This window comes from Hipposideros armiger, unplaced genomic scaffold, assembly GCF_001890085.2.
Source record: "Hipposideros armiger isolate ML-2016 unplaced genomic scaffold, ASM189008v1 scaffold_14, whole genome shotgun sequence".
Lineage (NCBI taxonomy): Eukaryota > Metazoa > Chordata > Mammalia > Chiroptera > Hipposideridae > Hipposideros > Hipposideros armiger.
In genome coordinates, this window is record NW_017731364.1 from 1277395 (window position 1) to 1293986 (window position 16592).

General features: G+C 35.0%; 1 protein-coding gene across 3 annotated transcripts in view; it reads right to left on the minus strand.

Moving 5' to 3' along the window:
• Positions 1-4069: 4069 nt before the first annotated feature.
• The window catches only part of DCUN1D1 (defective in cullin neddylation 1 domain containing 1), a 32048-nt gene continuing 19525 nt past the window's right edge, over positions 4070-16592 (minus strand). For all 3 annotated transcript variants that reach the window (XM_019668214.1, XM_019668201.1, XM_019668209.1), the window contains exons 5-7: positions 9725-9807; positions 9429-9525; positions 4070-8121 (exon numbers count right to left, since the gene is read on the minus strand). In XM_019668214.1, coding sequence (XP_019523759.1) covers positions 8042-8121; positions 9429-9525; positions 9725-9807 — 260 coding nt within the window. In that variant the 3' untranslated portion in view covers positions 4070-8041. The remainder of the gene's footprint in view (positions 8122-9428; positions 9526-9724; positions 9808-16592) is intronic.

Sequence of the window (16592 nt, forward strand, 5' to 3'; positions counted from 1 at the left end):
CAAATTGGAAACTTTGTGTACTGCTGGTAGGATTATAAAATGATGCAGCTGCTATGGAAACTGTATGAAGTTTCCTTTAAAAATTAAAAATAGAACTACCGTATGCTCCAGCAATCTCACTTCTGGCCATATATCCAAAAGAATTGAAAGTAGGGTCTTGAAGAGATGTTTGCACACTTATGTTCTCAGCAACACTATTCACAATAGCCAAATGTCTACTGACAGATAAATGGATAAACAAAATGTGGTACATACATACAGTAGAATATTTAGCCTCTAAATTGTCACATGCTACAACATGGATGAAGCTTGAGGACATTATGCTGAGTGAAATTAGCCAGTCACAAAAAGACAAGTACTGTGTGATTCCACTTATATATCTAAAATAGTCAAATTCATAGACACATAAAATAGAATGGTGCTTACCAGGGGCTGGAGTTGGCATGCAGATTTTTCAATTCCTTTATATTCTTAGGAGTGGAATTGCTGGGTAGTAGGCTGTTTAACTTTTTGAGGAACAGCCAAACTGTGTTCCTCAAAAGTGGCTACACCACTTACATTCCCACCAATGTTCCAATTTATCCACTGTCTCATCCACTTATTGTCTTTTTGATTAAAGCAATCCTAGTGGGTGTGAGTGATAATTCATTATAGTTTTGATTTGCATTTCCCTATTTACTAATGATGCTGAGCATCATTTCATGTGCTTATTGGCCATTTGTATGTCTTCTTTGGAGAAATATCTTTTCAAATCCTTTGCTAACTTGTAAATTGGGTTGTCTTTGTTAAGTTGTAAAAGTTCTTTATATATTCTGGATACAAGTCCCATTATGTTTTTAAATTAATGGAATGCAATTAATGGATATAATTATCATAGCTTTTTATACCACACTTGGAAAATATTTCCAAGTTAGAATATATTTTTAAGTATATCAAATGTCATCTTAAATATAAATGGCATACAAATTTAAAATTTTAAAGCAACCACTGCTATTTCAAACAAATGAATTGCAAGCCTAGGAGTGTGGGGTATGGGGACCCAAAGGTTCAAAGACTTAGAGCAGCGGTTCTCAACCTTCCTAATGCCGCAACCCCTTAATACAGTTCCTCATGTTGTGGTGACCCCCAACCATAAAATTATTTTTGTTGCTACTCTATAACTGTAATTTTGCTACTGTTATGAATCGTAATGTAAATATCTTTTTGTTTTCTGATGGTCTTAGGCGACCCCTGTGAAAGGGTCGTTCTACCCCCAAAGGGGTCATGACCCACAGGTTGGGAACCGCTGATTTAGAGAGATATGCAATGTATGGACCTTCTTTGACTCCTGACTTGAACTGGAAAAAAATTATGAGACAATTTAAAATACTGACTGGATAATTACTAAGAAAATGTTAACATTTAAGTGTGGTGACAGTCTTTATCTTTTAAACATACATACTGAAATATTTACAAATGAATTTATCTGCTGAGACTTCAAAATAAATTAGGGTTGGGAAGATGGATGGCACATTGATAAATCAAGATTGGCCATGAACTGATCATGTTCAAGTAGGCTCATTATCATTTTACTTTTGTGTATGTCTGAAATTTTCCATTGAAAATAAAAAAGCACTACTGCAGTGCCCACTATGTACATGAACTCAGGTAAGCAGGCAGCACTTAAACAATACTAACAACATGTTTACAAATTTATGAATTCCCAAAGTTATCTCAGAGCATAAGAGCTCTGGGGAACTTAGTGAGACTTGACATATCCATGCAGTTATCTGTGCAGTGTTTTCATACCCCCCGTCACAGGCTAACTGGGTAGCTGCAGCAACGTGGTACACACACTTGCACAAAGCACCAGCAGCACTCTGCACCTGAGCAGTCCATCTCCTCACCCGAGTTCACTAAGGGACCAGAACTCCCACTGGAAGGTGTAATAACTACCCTCATTGGCTAGAGAAAATACTACCCTCAAGTAAGGACATGTCTATTGTAAGCAATTTTACAGCCATCCCTCAGGCACCGTCTACTCACGCCAACTGCACATCCAAGAGACACATGAGTTAGGATGGCTAGGTAAAACTTGCACACTTAAAATACATACCCACTAGAACGACTATAGTAAAAGACAGACAAGGATTCACAAGGATGTGGAGAAACTGCAACCCTTATCCATTGTGGTAGGAATACTTTTAAATGGTACAGCCACTTTAGAAGACAGTTTGGCAGTTTTTTAGAAAGTTAAACATAAATTTTCCAACCAACACAATTACACTTCTAGGAATCTAAGAGAAATAAATGAAAACATATGTCCACACTAAGACATATCCGTGAATGTTCACAGCATTCAAACCAAATATGTGAACAATCCAAATGTCCAGCAACTGGTGAATGGACAAACAAATATAGACTCTCCATACAATGGGAATACCATAAGCAACAAAGGAACTCAGTACAGGCATATGCTTCATGGATGAACCTCAAAATCATGCCAACTGAAAGAAGCCAGATACACAAGACTTCAAGTTGTAAACCCCATTTATGTGTAATTTCTAGACGGGGAAAACGCATACACAGATCAGTCATGCGTGCCTAGGGCTGGGGGTGGCAGCCAAAACGAACCGCAAAGGGCATGAGGGCAACTGCTACGAGCTGACAGAAACGTGCTAAAGCTAGGTTGTGATGATGGCTGCCACTCTATACCTTCACTAAAACTACTGAATCGTACGCTTACAATATGTGGATTTTATGGTGTGCAAATTGTATTTCAATAAAGCTACATTTTTAAAGTACCATTACAACAAAGTCCTAGGAATGACTATTTTAAAGCTCTGGCTGACAGCCTCTTCATTTCCTATCAATACAATGGATTCTAATGTACTACCAGGATTAAGAATAGTATTAGCGTTTGCTTTAAAACTAAACATGCTATTTTTAAAGGATTCCAAGTACACACATCTCTAAACCTCATTGATCAAATATTGCTTTTAGCTATGTGTCATGTAATAAATCATGGTCTGCAGCTTACACTAGTTATTTTCTCTTAGCCATTTTGTTTTCCCCTAATCTTAGGCCCTACAGTATTCCTTTTAGTAAAAATCCCTTGTTTGGTATTGCCCAAGTTTTCTATTAGACACAAAGGTTTCCTAGAACATTTCATAATTTGAAATAAAATTTTAAGTAAATATTTCTATTGAACATGCATCTAAATACATATGGACATTCTAAATATATCATCCTTTTTTTTTTTCTTTTGTTTGGTCATTAAGCAACTCACACGCTGCCTCTGATAAGTTTCAAACTTTTCATTGTTTCAAATCAAGCTTTGCTTTCATTATTTTGATTTGAAATTCTTTACTTTAAACTTATTTGATCGACTCTTCAAGGCAGTGCTGCCTTCTATCATCAGGCCTGCTTTAATTTCGGTCTGACTCCATCTCTTTCCATTTCCTGAAAAATCTGCCAAAGAGGAAATGCTCCCCCTCAGCTAGCCATTAAAAAACAATTTTTTTAAGCGAAACATTTTCCCTCAAACCAAATCTCATATGAAATGCCAATATTCTACAAAGACTAAAGTAGAAAGCTATAGATGAAGGTAAAAGGAGAGGTCTCCTGCCTGCTATGGCCCAACCTATAGCAGCCTTAAGGTATGGTTTGAAAACCAATGGTCTAAGACAAACATTGATTTCTGCACAGCACAAATACAAAACAACTAAATTGAAAATACTTCAGCAATACTTTAAAGAAAAACTTGGATATACTTCTTAAAAACATACATTTTAGAATCTCTGTTTTTAAAATGGGTAATTATCATGATTCACAAAATAATTTGTCTTTAAGATTCCATAAAGATATTACTTTAGGAGTTCCAGCTACTACAAATGCTGTGCACCTTTTATCATAATTTCCTTATTTATGACAGATTTTTTTTTTTAAGATCAACCAAAGAGAAGTCAAAAGCCATATTAACACAAAACATTGAGCCTAGTGGAAAGTTGCCAAATGAATGAGTTGGTCAGCAGGAAATGCCAATTGCCCAACAGGCCGTGAAGAAAATAAGATGGCAAGAACGCTCTGGTAAAACCATTTATGTAACTGTATTAGGAGTTTAAAAAAACAGCACTGCCTCCAGAATCAGATACAAATCAAGCCAAGAATTCAACTAAAATGGCAACAAGTAGGATAAACCTGGAAAAGGGGATGTGTACTATTAGGAATTTTCAAATTTATCATAACTGTAAAATATAAACCCCTTCCCCTCAGAAATCAAAGGCAAAGGTATCGTGATATATAACTTCACCACATTTCTATAAATATAGAAATTATTGCTATATGATTGTAAAAATGGAGGCAAGTAAAGAGTTCAGAATATACTCGTTTATAATTAAATGATGAGCCATAATTTGAATCCTAATTATCACATTATGTAGAAATCACAATGCATGTATTGTGTCCTCAGTTATTAAGATATATGTTAAATAGTTCACATTTTAAAAACATTTTATCATTACATTATCAAATTTGATAAAATCTTATCAAAACATCTATGTAGTCAATATAAATCATATTGTTAAAAGTATAAAGTAACATTTAAAGAAAACTGCTGAGGTGCCAAATAAGTATTTTCTATTAAATATACACAATTTAACATTTAGAACTACATAAATTAATTCTTGCTAGAAGTTGATCCAGGTTTACAAAGGCATACTTTGTGAACTATAATAAATTTCCCCAGCACCGCTTTCCTTTTTCATTCCAAAATTCTTTCATTAGGTTCAACTTTCTTCTGTCATTCAATACGTAAAAGTTACAGAAGGTTTACAAAACATAGTCTTAATAACATGTTTTAAAAAATCTAAGCAAAGTGCACGTTAAAACTAGCTACAACTACTCAAACTTATCATCAAATAAAAAATAGATGAACACTTCATTCACTTAAATCTTTCTGAGGAAAAAAATAGTATACCTTGCTTAAATAAGAATTCCCCAGTAAGGATATTATATAAAAGATTTCCCGTTATTTTATTAAGTTTACTTTCTCTCATTAAAACTTTTTAAAAGTCTAATGAAGAACACATACTTACAATGCCATATTACACAACTACAGTACTGTTAATTAAATAAAGCAGCCCAGTAGAGTTGTAAACATTTTAAATGTAGTAAACAAGAGTTGGCATGTCTTTTCTCCCTAAAACTTGCCATTACAATGCTCTTTCCACGAATAATTATTCTTCCTGGAAAAGTTTTCAGGTATATTTTTTAGTCTTTAAAAATATTACACTGAAATAATATGTGAAAAGATTTAGTCATGGCAATTTCACTGAAGCTTTTATTGCCTCTGTTGGTAATATGACAGGGATTGTAAGAAACACAATTGAACTTACAGAGATACGCAGGTGATAATCACTAAAGATAATCTTGATCTCAAGTATTTTTATGTGTGGGCACTTCTAATTTTATACACTATTTAAAAAGCATTACATTTTAAAATGTGTACCTGTTTTGACATTTGGCAAAAAGGAAACTGTACCTGTGGTTCAGTTTAAAACAAAGAATCAACATGGGGAGTTTACCAGAATGAAGACTGAAACGATTCAAGCTGTGGGTGGGTGGGTGTCTCCTTCAACCTCTCTCTCTCTCCCTCTCTCTCTCTCTCCCTCTCTCTCTCTCTCTCTCACACACACACGCATGCGCGCGCGCACACATACACACACACACACACACTCACTCATATGTATAAGCATTTTTAGTACAAAATATTCCCTGTAACCAGACATTTATCCTCAGAATAATCATAGCACATTAAATCAGTCTTCTTTCCAGCCCTAGTAATAGTATTGTTTAATTCTAAGATGCCATCATAGAGTGAACAACCTTACCTTTTATGCTACATAATTATATTCAAAGATTTATGTATTTTTTTGTTTATAATTACACAGTAATTATAAATGTCTAGTACCACACTGATGACAAATACTATTTTGTTGAAAAGGTCTTGCATTTAAAAGAAAAAGTCTGTAAAACCCAAGGCACTAGGCCATGAACCAATATCAGACTTTATGAAAAACAATTTATATTGGAAAGAAAAGCTAATGGGATCTCATTCAAATCACAGCATATTTGAATTAATTAGTCAATCTAAAAACAATATCATAACTCAAAATCTTCAAGACAGGAAACAAAATAGTACATATATATCTTTTTAAATTTTTCATAATTGAAGTTCCTTTTTATATTTACACATATGAAATCAGGAAATACTTGAAAGCAGCAGGATTCTTCTTTTTTCTTCCTTTTTTTTTTTTTAAAAATAACCAATGCCAGTAACCTGAATAGAAATTTTCAAAATTTTCTTTTGGCAGAATTGTATTCTTGAATTAAAGTTATGATTGGAATATTAATATAATATCCATGGGAAAAGCTTTCTAGTCAATTTCAAAATCATGTAAATAAAAAGTAGTTTTAATATGTCATTGTTCTTAAAATCATTTCCACATCTACATAAAATGTACTGCTAATGTGAAGTACATTCCTTTGATAATTTCAACATTAGACCTTAGAGAGTGCCTGGAATTACCAAGCAAAATCTATTCCTGCTAAAGAGCATAGGCATGTAATAGTTGAAGTTTTACATTTTTTTAACCTGCCTTACAGAAATATTTTAAAAAGCAATAAACCCTTCTTCACATGTCAGGAAGTGAACAGGGAAATTGGCGTTTTCAGCACAAAAGCAGTTCATAGGTCTTCTAATGAAAATCATACATACAAGATAAAATTCTGCTTTGATGTGAAAACTGAGCTAATTTGATGAAACAAACAGTAGAGACTATATAATTTATGAAAATAGAAGCCGGATTGATATTTTGCATCAAGTGCATGCTTGCTTGAAAACCTTTGCTCTTCAAGTAAGTATTTGGCAACCACAGTGATTAGCAGTTAAAGCAATTTCAACAAAATAACAAGTCATCAAAAATGGACTATTTGTATGAAAGAGCAGTACCTATAAGGATTGAACTTCATGGCTCATCACGACCATTTTCAAAATTTAATTCCTATTATCATCTTATAAATTAAGAGAATTTCATTTGTGTTCCATAGTGTGCTGACAAAAACAAAAACAAAAAATAAACCCTCATGCCTAAATTTAGAATATTGTATTGTGTAGCAATCTGAAACATTCAAAACAAATTAAATAGTTTAACTTATTTGACAGGCATATAAGCATTTCAAAATCATAATGAAATCCAATTATGTAGTGCATAATGTAGACAGGAGTAGAATCTAACATTATGCAGATATTTTCTAAATAAAAGCTCCCTGTAGGACAACTATATATAAACATGGGTAAGATAAGTGCAGACTAGTTCTGTGGAATCTTTTAAAATCGAGGGTCTGAAACACAATAAATTTTTCAGGTAGGCACACGAAGTTATCCTAAAAATTGTTCACGTTGGTTATTTTGACATTTTTTTCATCAGATTCTCTACTCACATCAACAATACATGTGATTTGCCAGGAAAAAAAAAAAAATCCCGCAAACGAAAACACCATTCCAGATCCAGTACACTTAAATATATCACTCTCATTGGAAGTGCTATCAGCATAGTCTTTGCAACTAGCCCAAAGCATATATTTAAGAAGTTTTTATAAATTGTTTGTGATGTTCATGTTTTTAATTCTTATGCCAAACTGTTTTCTGATGAAGACAGCATTGTGCTTTATGCAAGAATGGAAACCTCAAAATAATCACCATAAAGCTTCTAAGTCTTATGGGAGAATAAACTAGGATGGTCCACAGATATAAGATGAAATCCACAATGTTGGAATTATGAATGTTTAGAGCGGCCCAGACTAGAAGACAAGCCCAAACCACCATTAGGAGAATGAAATACGATATGGTCCAAGATGTATCCTTAAAGTTTTGTCTCAACCCTCAGTCTGAATTGCGAGGATTGATCTTCAGTTCAGTCCAGCCAGCAGAAATTGACTGTGCAATTTTCCGTTGTATTTATTGTACAGACTATGTACATTCTAGAAAGTTCCTTTAGTGCTACACTGTTGTACTTTTTGTCCCAGCAATTTGAGGGCGTGCAAATTCCACAAAGTCATCAATAAGAACAGGCCATGCTCCTAGGGAAAAGAAATATATGGGAAAAAGAAAAGCAAAAATAAGACTAACATTTTAAAGGATCCTTTATTTTATAAGTACCTTCCCCATAATGGTTAAAATATATCATTATAAGCACATATTTCCAATGATAGGTCTTCCAAAATGCTAGCTTTTTAGAGTTCCTACCAAAAGTATTCCTTGTATTCGCTCTGCTCTATTTTTCCAACACTTGATCATTCCTCAAATGATAAAAAATAACTCTCTTGGTAATCAATAATATTACGGTTTTCTGAAAGTCACTGAAGTCAGGCCATTGTAATCTGATCAAAACTGGCAGCCTGAGGAATGGCCATGATATGAGGGCATGCTCCCAGTGTTGAAAGCATAGTAGGTAGGAGGAAACAAATTTTCAGGCATTTTGTGGTAATCTTACAAAGCAAATTAACAGCAAGTATCTAAATCTATCCTATTTCATAATTAAAAGACTTAAAATTCCACATATGTATGCCTCTATACATCCATGTGCCAACCTCTAAATCAGAAAGTTCTCCAGTTCTGTGTAATGGCTAACAGCACAATTATCAATCATATGCAAGATTAGACATTTCTCTTTTTAGTGAAGACTATAAAGGACAATGAAAACAAAAAATAAAATAACATCATCCCTGGTTAGATTAAATGGCTCCAAGACACTTTTAAGGAGGCAAGGTCACTGAAGATTTTTCAAAGAATACCTCTGTCTATTCAACAATCTCAAAAACACAGCCTGCTAATTCTCAAGGGGAACTGGGTAATTATGTGTGAAGGAATCATTGTAAATCACTACCACTTCTAGAAAAACCAATAGTAGATAGTAGCATCATCTTTATACATACATGAAGAAAAAACAGAAAAGCATTCAATTAATGAATATTTATTGAATGAATGCCAATAATACTACAGTAGGCAGATGAAGTACATTTCAAGTTAGACAAAGTCACTAAACTTAAGGAGTTGACAATCAACTTCGCAGACAAGACAGACAACAAGTATAAAAGTACATTAAGACAATAGGTTCCTAAAGTAAACTTAAAATCTAAAGCACGGGTGAAAATTACTTATGCCTTTCTGGAAGACATGAATACTGAGTTGATATTTAAAGAAACAAAACAATACAGATTGGTATAGAGGATAAAGGTATTTCATACATTCAGAAAAGCATAAATAAAAACTCAGAAGAGGGAAATCCAACTCCAAGAATTAAAGAAGTAGACAGGAAGTTCAAGAGTGTGTGATAGAAGGCGGTAAAAAAACCCAAAAAAACTGGTAGGGAAAAAATTTTCATTACCTTCCTCGTCATAATTAGACATGTCATCTGCAATCATTGTACTGAAGTCTAAAAGAAGATTCCAAGTATCTTTTGGTATTGATCGTTTATGATGTTCCTATTAAAAAAAATCCAAATCACTAAAAAGTTTCAAAAAACAGTCCAGATGATGCTAACTATAAGAATGCAAAATGCAAAATGAAATTCTGGTAATCAAATTTCTCATCTATGTCCATTACAGCTCTGAAATGAGTCAGTCATGCTTTAAAATGTTAATTTATCTTCAAACAAATAAAAAGTTTAGAGAAAACACTTACCAACAAAAATTTATTCCATAAGTCTAAGAATTTAAATCTTCCATTAAGCACTAAATTCCAGTAGGCAATGGCCATTTCTAGATCTGTAATATTAAAAATAAATTATGTATTTCAAATGCCATGAATATTTATCCCTAAAATACAAAACAGGTAAGACCAAAGATAGCCTTATAAAAAAGGAGGGGGAGGGGGCTTGTGTCCTGAATACTTATGTATTAAGGTTTTCCTAAAGCGATAAGCCCAAGGTTTAGATCTTGCCTCCATCCTTCAGGGAAAGGATACCACTTACCTCATAGGGGGTGTTTCTGAAGTTTCAATTAAATAATGTAGATAAGCATGCTTGGCTAATTCATAAATATTCAAATGCTAGTTAATGTACACCAGTACTTCTCAACCTCAGCAATTTTGACATTTTGAGCCAGGTAATTTTTTGTTGTGGGGGGCTGTCCTATGCATTGTAACATTAGCAGCATCCCTGGCCTCTACCCACTAAATGCTAGTAATAGCTCCATTCTAGCCACAGTGATGACAATCAAAGATGTCTCCGCACATTGCCAAAGGTCCCCAGGGGGTCAAAACTGCCCCCAGTTGAGAACCACTGATATACACCTGTAAGCTGTAATGCAAAGAATTCCTACCCACAATCCTAATCAATTCTACATTACAAGTTGTTGGCTGTCTAATCCTGCTCCTCAGAGACTATTAAAAATACTTATTTAAAAATAAAATTAATTAATAATAAACTAAGATTTGCTTTTTGGAATGATATAAATGACCATTTAATGGGTTTGGAGCAGAGAAGGGTAAAAAAGCAATACTGCCAAATGAAAAAGAACTACACCTGTCATGTGACAGAGTGAAAGACCTATGACCTCTCTCAAGGAGCTAAAGTAGTCAAGTATCAAGCTTTTATGAGTGAGTAAATTTATATCTCCAGGTCAGAAAAAATTACATCCCAAGTAACTTAAAAATCCTTTTGGATATGATATGCAAACCACTCTTGATAATCTGAGGAATCATGAGAGACTAGGAAAGACTCCAAAAGGCTCACATCCTGCCTCAAAGAAAAATATATAGGCCACAGGCAAAAAACTCCCTATCGTCACAGGACCTTAACCTCTCCAAGGACAGGGACTACACATCTACCCAAACTACAGACTGAAACTGCTCAGTGAACTTCCTATTGTTCCACATGCAAATGTACTTACCTTGAAATCCATCATTATTTCTTCCTTCACACTCAATGCAAAAGGTGCATTTTTTCTCCTATCCAAGGATAAGCCCCCAAACACCACCATTCTGGATCTAATACTATCCTGCCTCTTCAAGGAATCTTGCCTATTGTCTATTAATTTTCCTTTCTCCCTACATCTTCAACTTTGCCATGTTCTGGCTTTCCCCTTCCACAAACAAACATGTTCAGCTTATCATCTCTCTTACAAAAAAATCTTTCTTGGGTCTTTCATTCCCTTGCTAGCTACCCTTTCTTCTTCCCTTCACAGATTATCTTGTACAAGGAGTCTTCTACTTTTATACAAAATGTGCTCCTAAAACATGTCTGAAAATCAAATTCAGATCCCCATGGTTTAAGAGAACTAGAAACATCACACCAACTCCTAATCACAATTCCTTTTTAATCTTTACAGTCTTTAAAGCCAATATACCTTCCAGGTTCTTTTTTTTCTGTACCAAATAAACATATACTTGTCTAGTATAAGTGCGGTAAAATTGTTATCAGCATGTGCAGTAAGATTTGCCATTATTAGCATGCTTAATGATTTTCTTCACTTCAAATGCATTAAATGTACGAGAAGCTTACTAGTGTTAATATTTTTTTCAATTAATTTTTATAAAATAAGGATGAGAATCTGAAATATAATCAAATAACTTCATACCATGAGACACCCATAAATGCCAATTGTCAGCTGATACACTAACATAAGAATCTGACAAGAGTAGGAGTGCACATGTATGATGTTTGAAAGTTTAAGTTGTACAAGAAGAGAACTTTTTATCATCTACATTCATTGCCCCATTTCTTCACCTCTCATACCCTACTTAATTCTATAAACTAGTGTCCACCTCTGCCACTCACCCTAGTAAAAGTGATCTCTGGAGGGTCACCAGATCCTTCTGGTTGCCAACCAAACACTTTTATGTCCTTAATTTACTTGGCTCTCTGCCACATTTGACAGAATTGAGCATATCTCCCGGATGGAGCTGTCACTTCTTTTGGAGTTAATGATAGCACACTATTGGCATTCCTCTGTCCTCTCTGGCCTTCTTCTACTGGATCCTCTTTTTCCTCCATTCATCATTAACTATCAGTGTCACATAACACTGTATGTCAGCAATAACCACTTCTACTTCCCCCTCAGTAAATTTTTCAAACCTTTACCTTTTTTCACATTATAGATTCAACCATTTCTAATAACTCCTAAATCTGAAACTTGTATCTCTATTTTTCTAGATTCATACATCTAATTGCCTAAGGACATCTTCAACTGGTATCCACAAACAACTAAAATTCAACAGGGCTCAAGCTGAACTCATTATCTTACCTCTATATACCTATTTCATTTCTCACAATGAATGTCATCACCCTACAGTGTTTCTCAATAAAATCTGTCATTGTGAGGAACTGTTCTACGCATTGCAGGACATTTAGCACCCCCCAATACCAGTAGAAACCCTCAGTCATTACGACAACCAAAAAACACCTCCACGCATTTCCAAATACCCCCTAAGTGTGTTGAGAATCACTAGGGAAACTCCTTTCTTCCTCATCACATACTTCCAATCGAAGATCTCTCATTCTGGCTTCTCTGCTCCTACTGGAGGGCCTGTACTTAGGTCCTCTTCATGTCTAGCTAAATCACTGCCACAGCTTCATAACCAGTCTCTCTGCCTCGAGTTCTGCCTCCACTCCTTTTAAAGGACCACGCTGCTTTCAGATGGAGCTCTGAGGCATATAAATTTGGTGTCACTTCCATGTTAAAATTCTTCAATGATTAAAACAACAATGAGATACCACTACACACCTTTTGGAATGGTCAAAATCCAAAATACTGACAACACCAAATGCTGGTGAGGATGTGGAGCAACAGGAACTCGCATTCATTGCTGGTGGGAATGCAAAATGGTACAGCTACTTTGGAAGACAGTTTGGCAGTTTCTTACAAAACTAAACATATTCTTACCCATAAGATCCAGCAATCACACTCCTTGGTCTTTACCCAAATGCACTGAAAACTTATGTCCACACAAAAACCTGCACATGGATATTTACAGCAGATTTATTCATAATTGCCAAAACTTGGAAGCAACCAAAATGTCCTTTAGAAGGTGAACAGATATACAAACTGCTACATCCAGACAAAGGAATATTATTCAGTGCTAAAACAAAATGAGCTATCAAGCCATGAAAAGACATGGAGGGAAACAAATGCATATTGCCATATTTCCCCATGTATAAGACGCACCCTTTTTTGAAAAATTTGGGGTCTAAAAACTGGGTGTGTCTTATACAGTGGTTGTAGTTTTTTTTTACTTGCATTTCCCGCTTTTTTCGTGCTTGCTTTTGCACTCATACAACCACTGTATAAGACGCACCCAGTTTTTAGACCCCAAATTTTTCAAAAAAGAGTGTGTCTTATACATGGGAAATACGGTAATATCACTAAGTGAAAGAAGCCAATCTAAAAAGGCAACGTACTGTATGATTCCAACTATGTGACATTCTGGAAAAGGCACAACTCTGGAGACAGTAAAAAGATCAGTGGTTGCCAGGGGTTAGGATGGAGGACAGGATGAGCAGGCAGAGAACACAGGGTTTTTGGGGAGTGAAACATCTCTGTATAATGCTATAATGGTAAATACATGACATTATACATTTGTCCAAACCCATAGAATGTACAACACCAAGAGGGAACCCTAATGTAAACTTGAATTTTGGGTGATAATGATGTGCAATGTAGGTAAATATAACACCTGAACCACTCCAGTGGGTGATGCTGATAATGGGAGAAGAAGCTATGCATATGTGAAGGCAGGGGAATATAGGGGAAATCTCTGTTACCTTCTGTTCAATTTTGCTGTAAACCTAAGACAGCTCAAAAAATAATCTATTAAAATATGTTTTTTAATCTACAATGGTTTTCTATTGCCTTCAGATAAAATCTACACTTCTAGTCAAATGAACTTAGTTGTAGCTCCTCAAAGGTCCCATGTCTCTAATCGCTGAGCAATTAAACGTGCTAATCTCTCCACATTAGAGATGGCTTCTTTTCTTTTAGCCTTGAAAATACATATTCATTCTTCAAGGCTCAAAAATTATAATCTTTGTGAAGACTTTGCAAACTCACTCAGACAGACTTGGATACTCCTAACTCCATGCTCTCAAAGTAGGCCAATGTTTTTGAGTTAAAAAGGAATACTCAAAACAATTAATAAGCTATAATTTAGAGTTGAAACACATAAAGTTGAACAGAGATAAAATGTCAATTGCCACAAACATAGTAAAAACTGCCTTTAAACAGAAATGTCTGTATGACAGAGAGCACAGCCTAACTAGAGAGAAGTAGTTTAATATAGTTGGTTAGCCTCTTAAATCCCAACTATACCACTAGTTAAGTGATCTTGGGCAACCAAGCTCACCTCTCTGAAATTCAGTTTAAAATAAAAATAATAGTACCTACTCTCACAGGGTTGTTATAAGGATTAAATGAGTTAATATATATAAAACATTTAGAACAGTTCTAAATAATGAGTCCTTACTATTACTATCATTTATTTTTAATAATTTTTAAAATTATTATTATAGATTCTGAAGCAGTATTGAAAAGAGAGCAAACTCAATTAATAGGGTAACAGGGAGATATAAAGCCAGTTAGAAGGAAAATACAGAGAAAAAAATACAAGCAAGTTGTAATAACAGTATTGTCAAAAACTGACACTTATAGAATGAATCCTTAAGCCCTTATAGGAAAATTAAAAATGCAAACAGATGTAATCCCAGTGTAATTCTTTCAAACAGAATCAAAAGGGCATGAAGGATTTCATAAAAGATGATCAACTGAGTGCCAGATGAACATGAAAATGAATTGAGACTGGATCCAAACACTGTCCCTAAGGAAAGCGAATGCTGCCAACTCACTAGGGAGGATGGAATGGTGATTAAAACTCCTATTCACGATGTTTTAATTTACTTAGAAATAGATACAGCTAGCATAATATAGTGTAATAAAAATACAGAAATTGGAGTCAGAAGATCTGCAGTTGAGTCGCAGCTTTCACATAACTCTAAAGTTATGTGACCTTAATAAGCCAGCCTCGCTGACCATGAGTTTCCTCGTCTTTATGAGAAAAGGATAACAGGGGTTTTTTTGTTTTGTTTATTTACTTAGCTCAAAGGGTTGTTATGAGAACCAAATAGGACTATATAGATGAAAATGTGCTTTAAAAACAGTCTATAAAATTATTTCTCAATATTAAACTAAATGTCTAACAAATAATGTTAATTTTTTAATCAACTGCACAGGTATAGGATTCTAACTGAACCACGGTTCACAAGTAAATAACCTACAGACTTTAGTCTAATTAATATTCAGGATGGTCCTAAAAATGACATGGCTACTGAAGAACAAAGATAATTTTTTACCAAATTAATAAACAGTCCCACAAAAAACAACAGGTCCATTGTGTTCCACATTCAGTAGCCTCCTGCTGGAGTGCTATGCTCAGGTTTAAGAGCTGTATTCTGAGAGGAACTGAAAAATTGGAAATGTGTTGGTGGGGGTGGGAGGGGGGTGACAGTAACAGGAATAACGAAGGTGTCCTCAAATGAAGAATTGTTAAAATAATTGGAATGCTCACCTGGAAAACAAAGAGAAGTGGTGATAGCTATCTTTGAAGGTTGGACTATCTCTGTGCTGAAGCAGAGGACAAATAAGAGCAATGGTAGAAGTTATGGAGACAAAGATGTGTTAGCTTAATAAGGAGGAACTATGTGATAACAAGAGTATTCTGTGAAGAGAATGGACCACTTCCTAAAACTATGTGTGTCTAATCCCTGTACGTTCAAAAGCAAAAGCTAAATGAGCATCAAGTACGAATGCAACTGTGGATAGGTTAGCTTTAACAGAGGACTTATGAAATCCCTTCCAAATTTAAGATTCAGAAGACTATCAGAAATGGCAGGTGACTAAAGCAGATGGCAACAGAGGAAGCACTATCCTGGTGTCAACACAGAAATAAGGTTATAGAAAATGAGAAAAAAATGGAAAACACCAGCACGGCTATTTAAAATAAACCACAGTGCTGTCACTGTCACTCTGCCTATTGGTTTTGGGCCTCCTCACCTTCTCTCCTATGATCTAATTCCTCTCTGCCAAATACTTTACTACTATATGAGCCCTGTAAACCCTTAAAAAGGCTGTCAAGAAAACTGTTTTCTTTTTAATTAAGTTTTTCAACTAAGCAAGTCATTACATTTCCTGACACCCAACACCAATGCAAAACAAAAGGAGAAACCAGGATTTACTTTTATTATTTTCTTTTAATTAAGATGTTTTTAGCTTTAGTTTTATGGAAAAATTGAGCAGAAGATACAGAGCTCCCATATACCTCTCTCTCTCTTCACCCATTTCCAGTACTTTTAACATCTTGCTTAGTGCAGTATATTTCCTACAAATGCTGAGCCAATCTGGATGTACAAGGTGTGATCAAAAAATATGGTGAGGGGGCCGGCCGAGTGGCGCGATGGTTAAGAACTGGCTTGGGACGCCAGAGGCCCCGGTTCGGATCCCACATATGAGGGCCAGTGACACTGCCCTCTACAGCTAAGACGCTGAACAAAAGCTCAACCTGG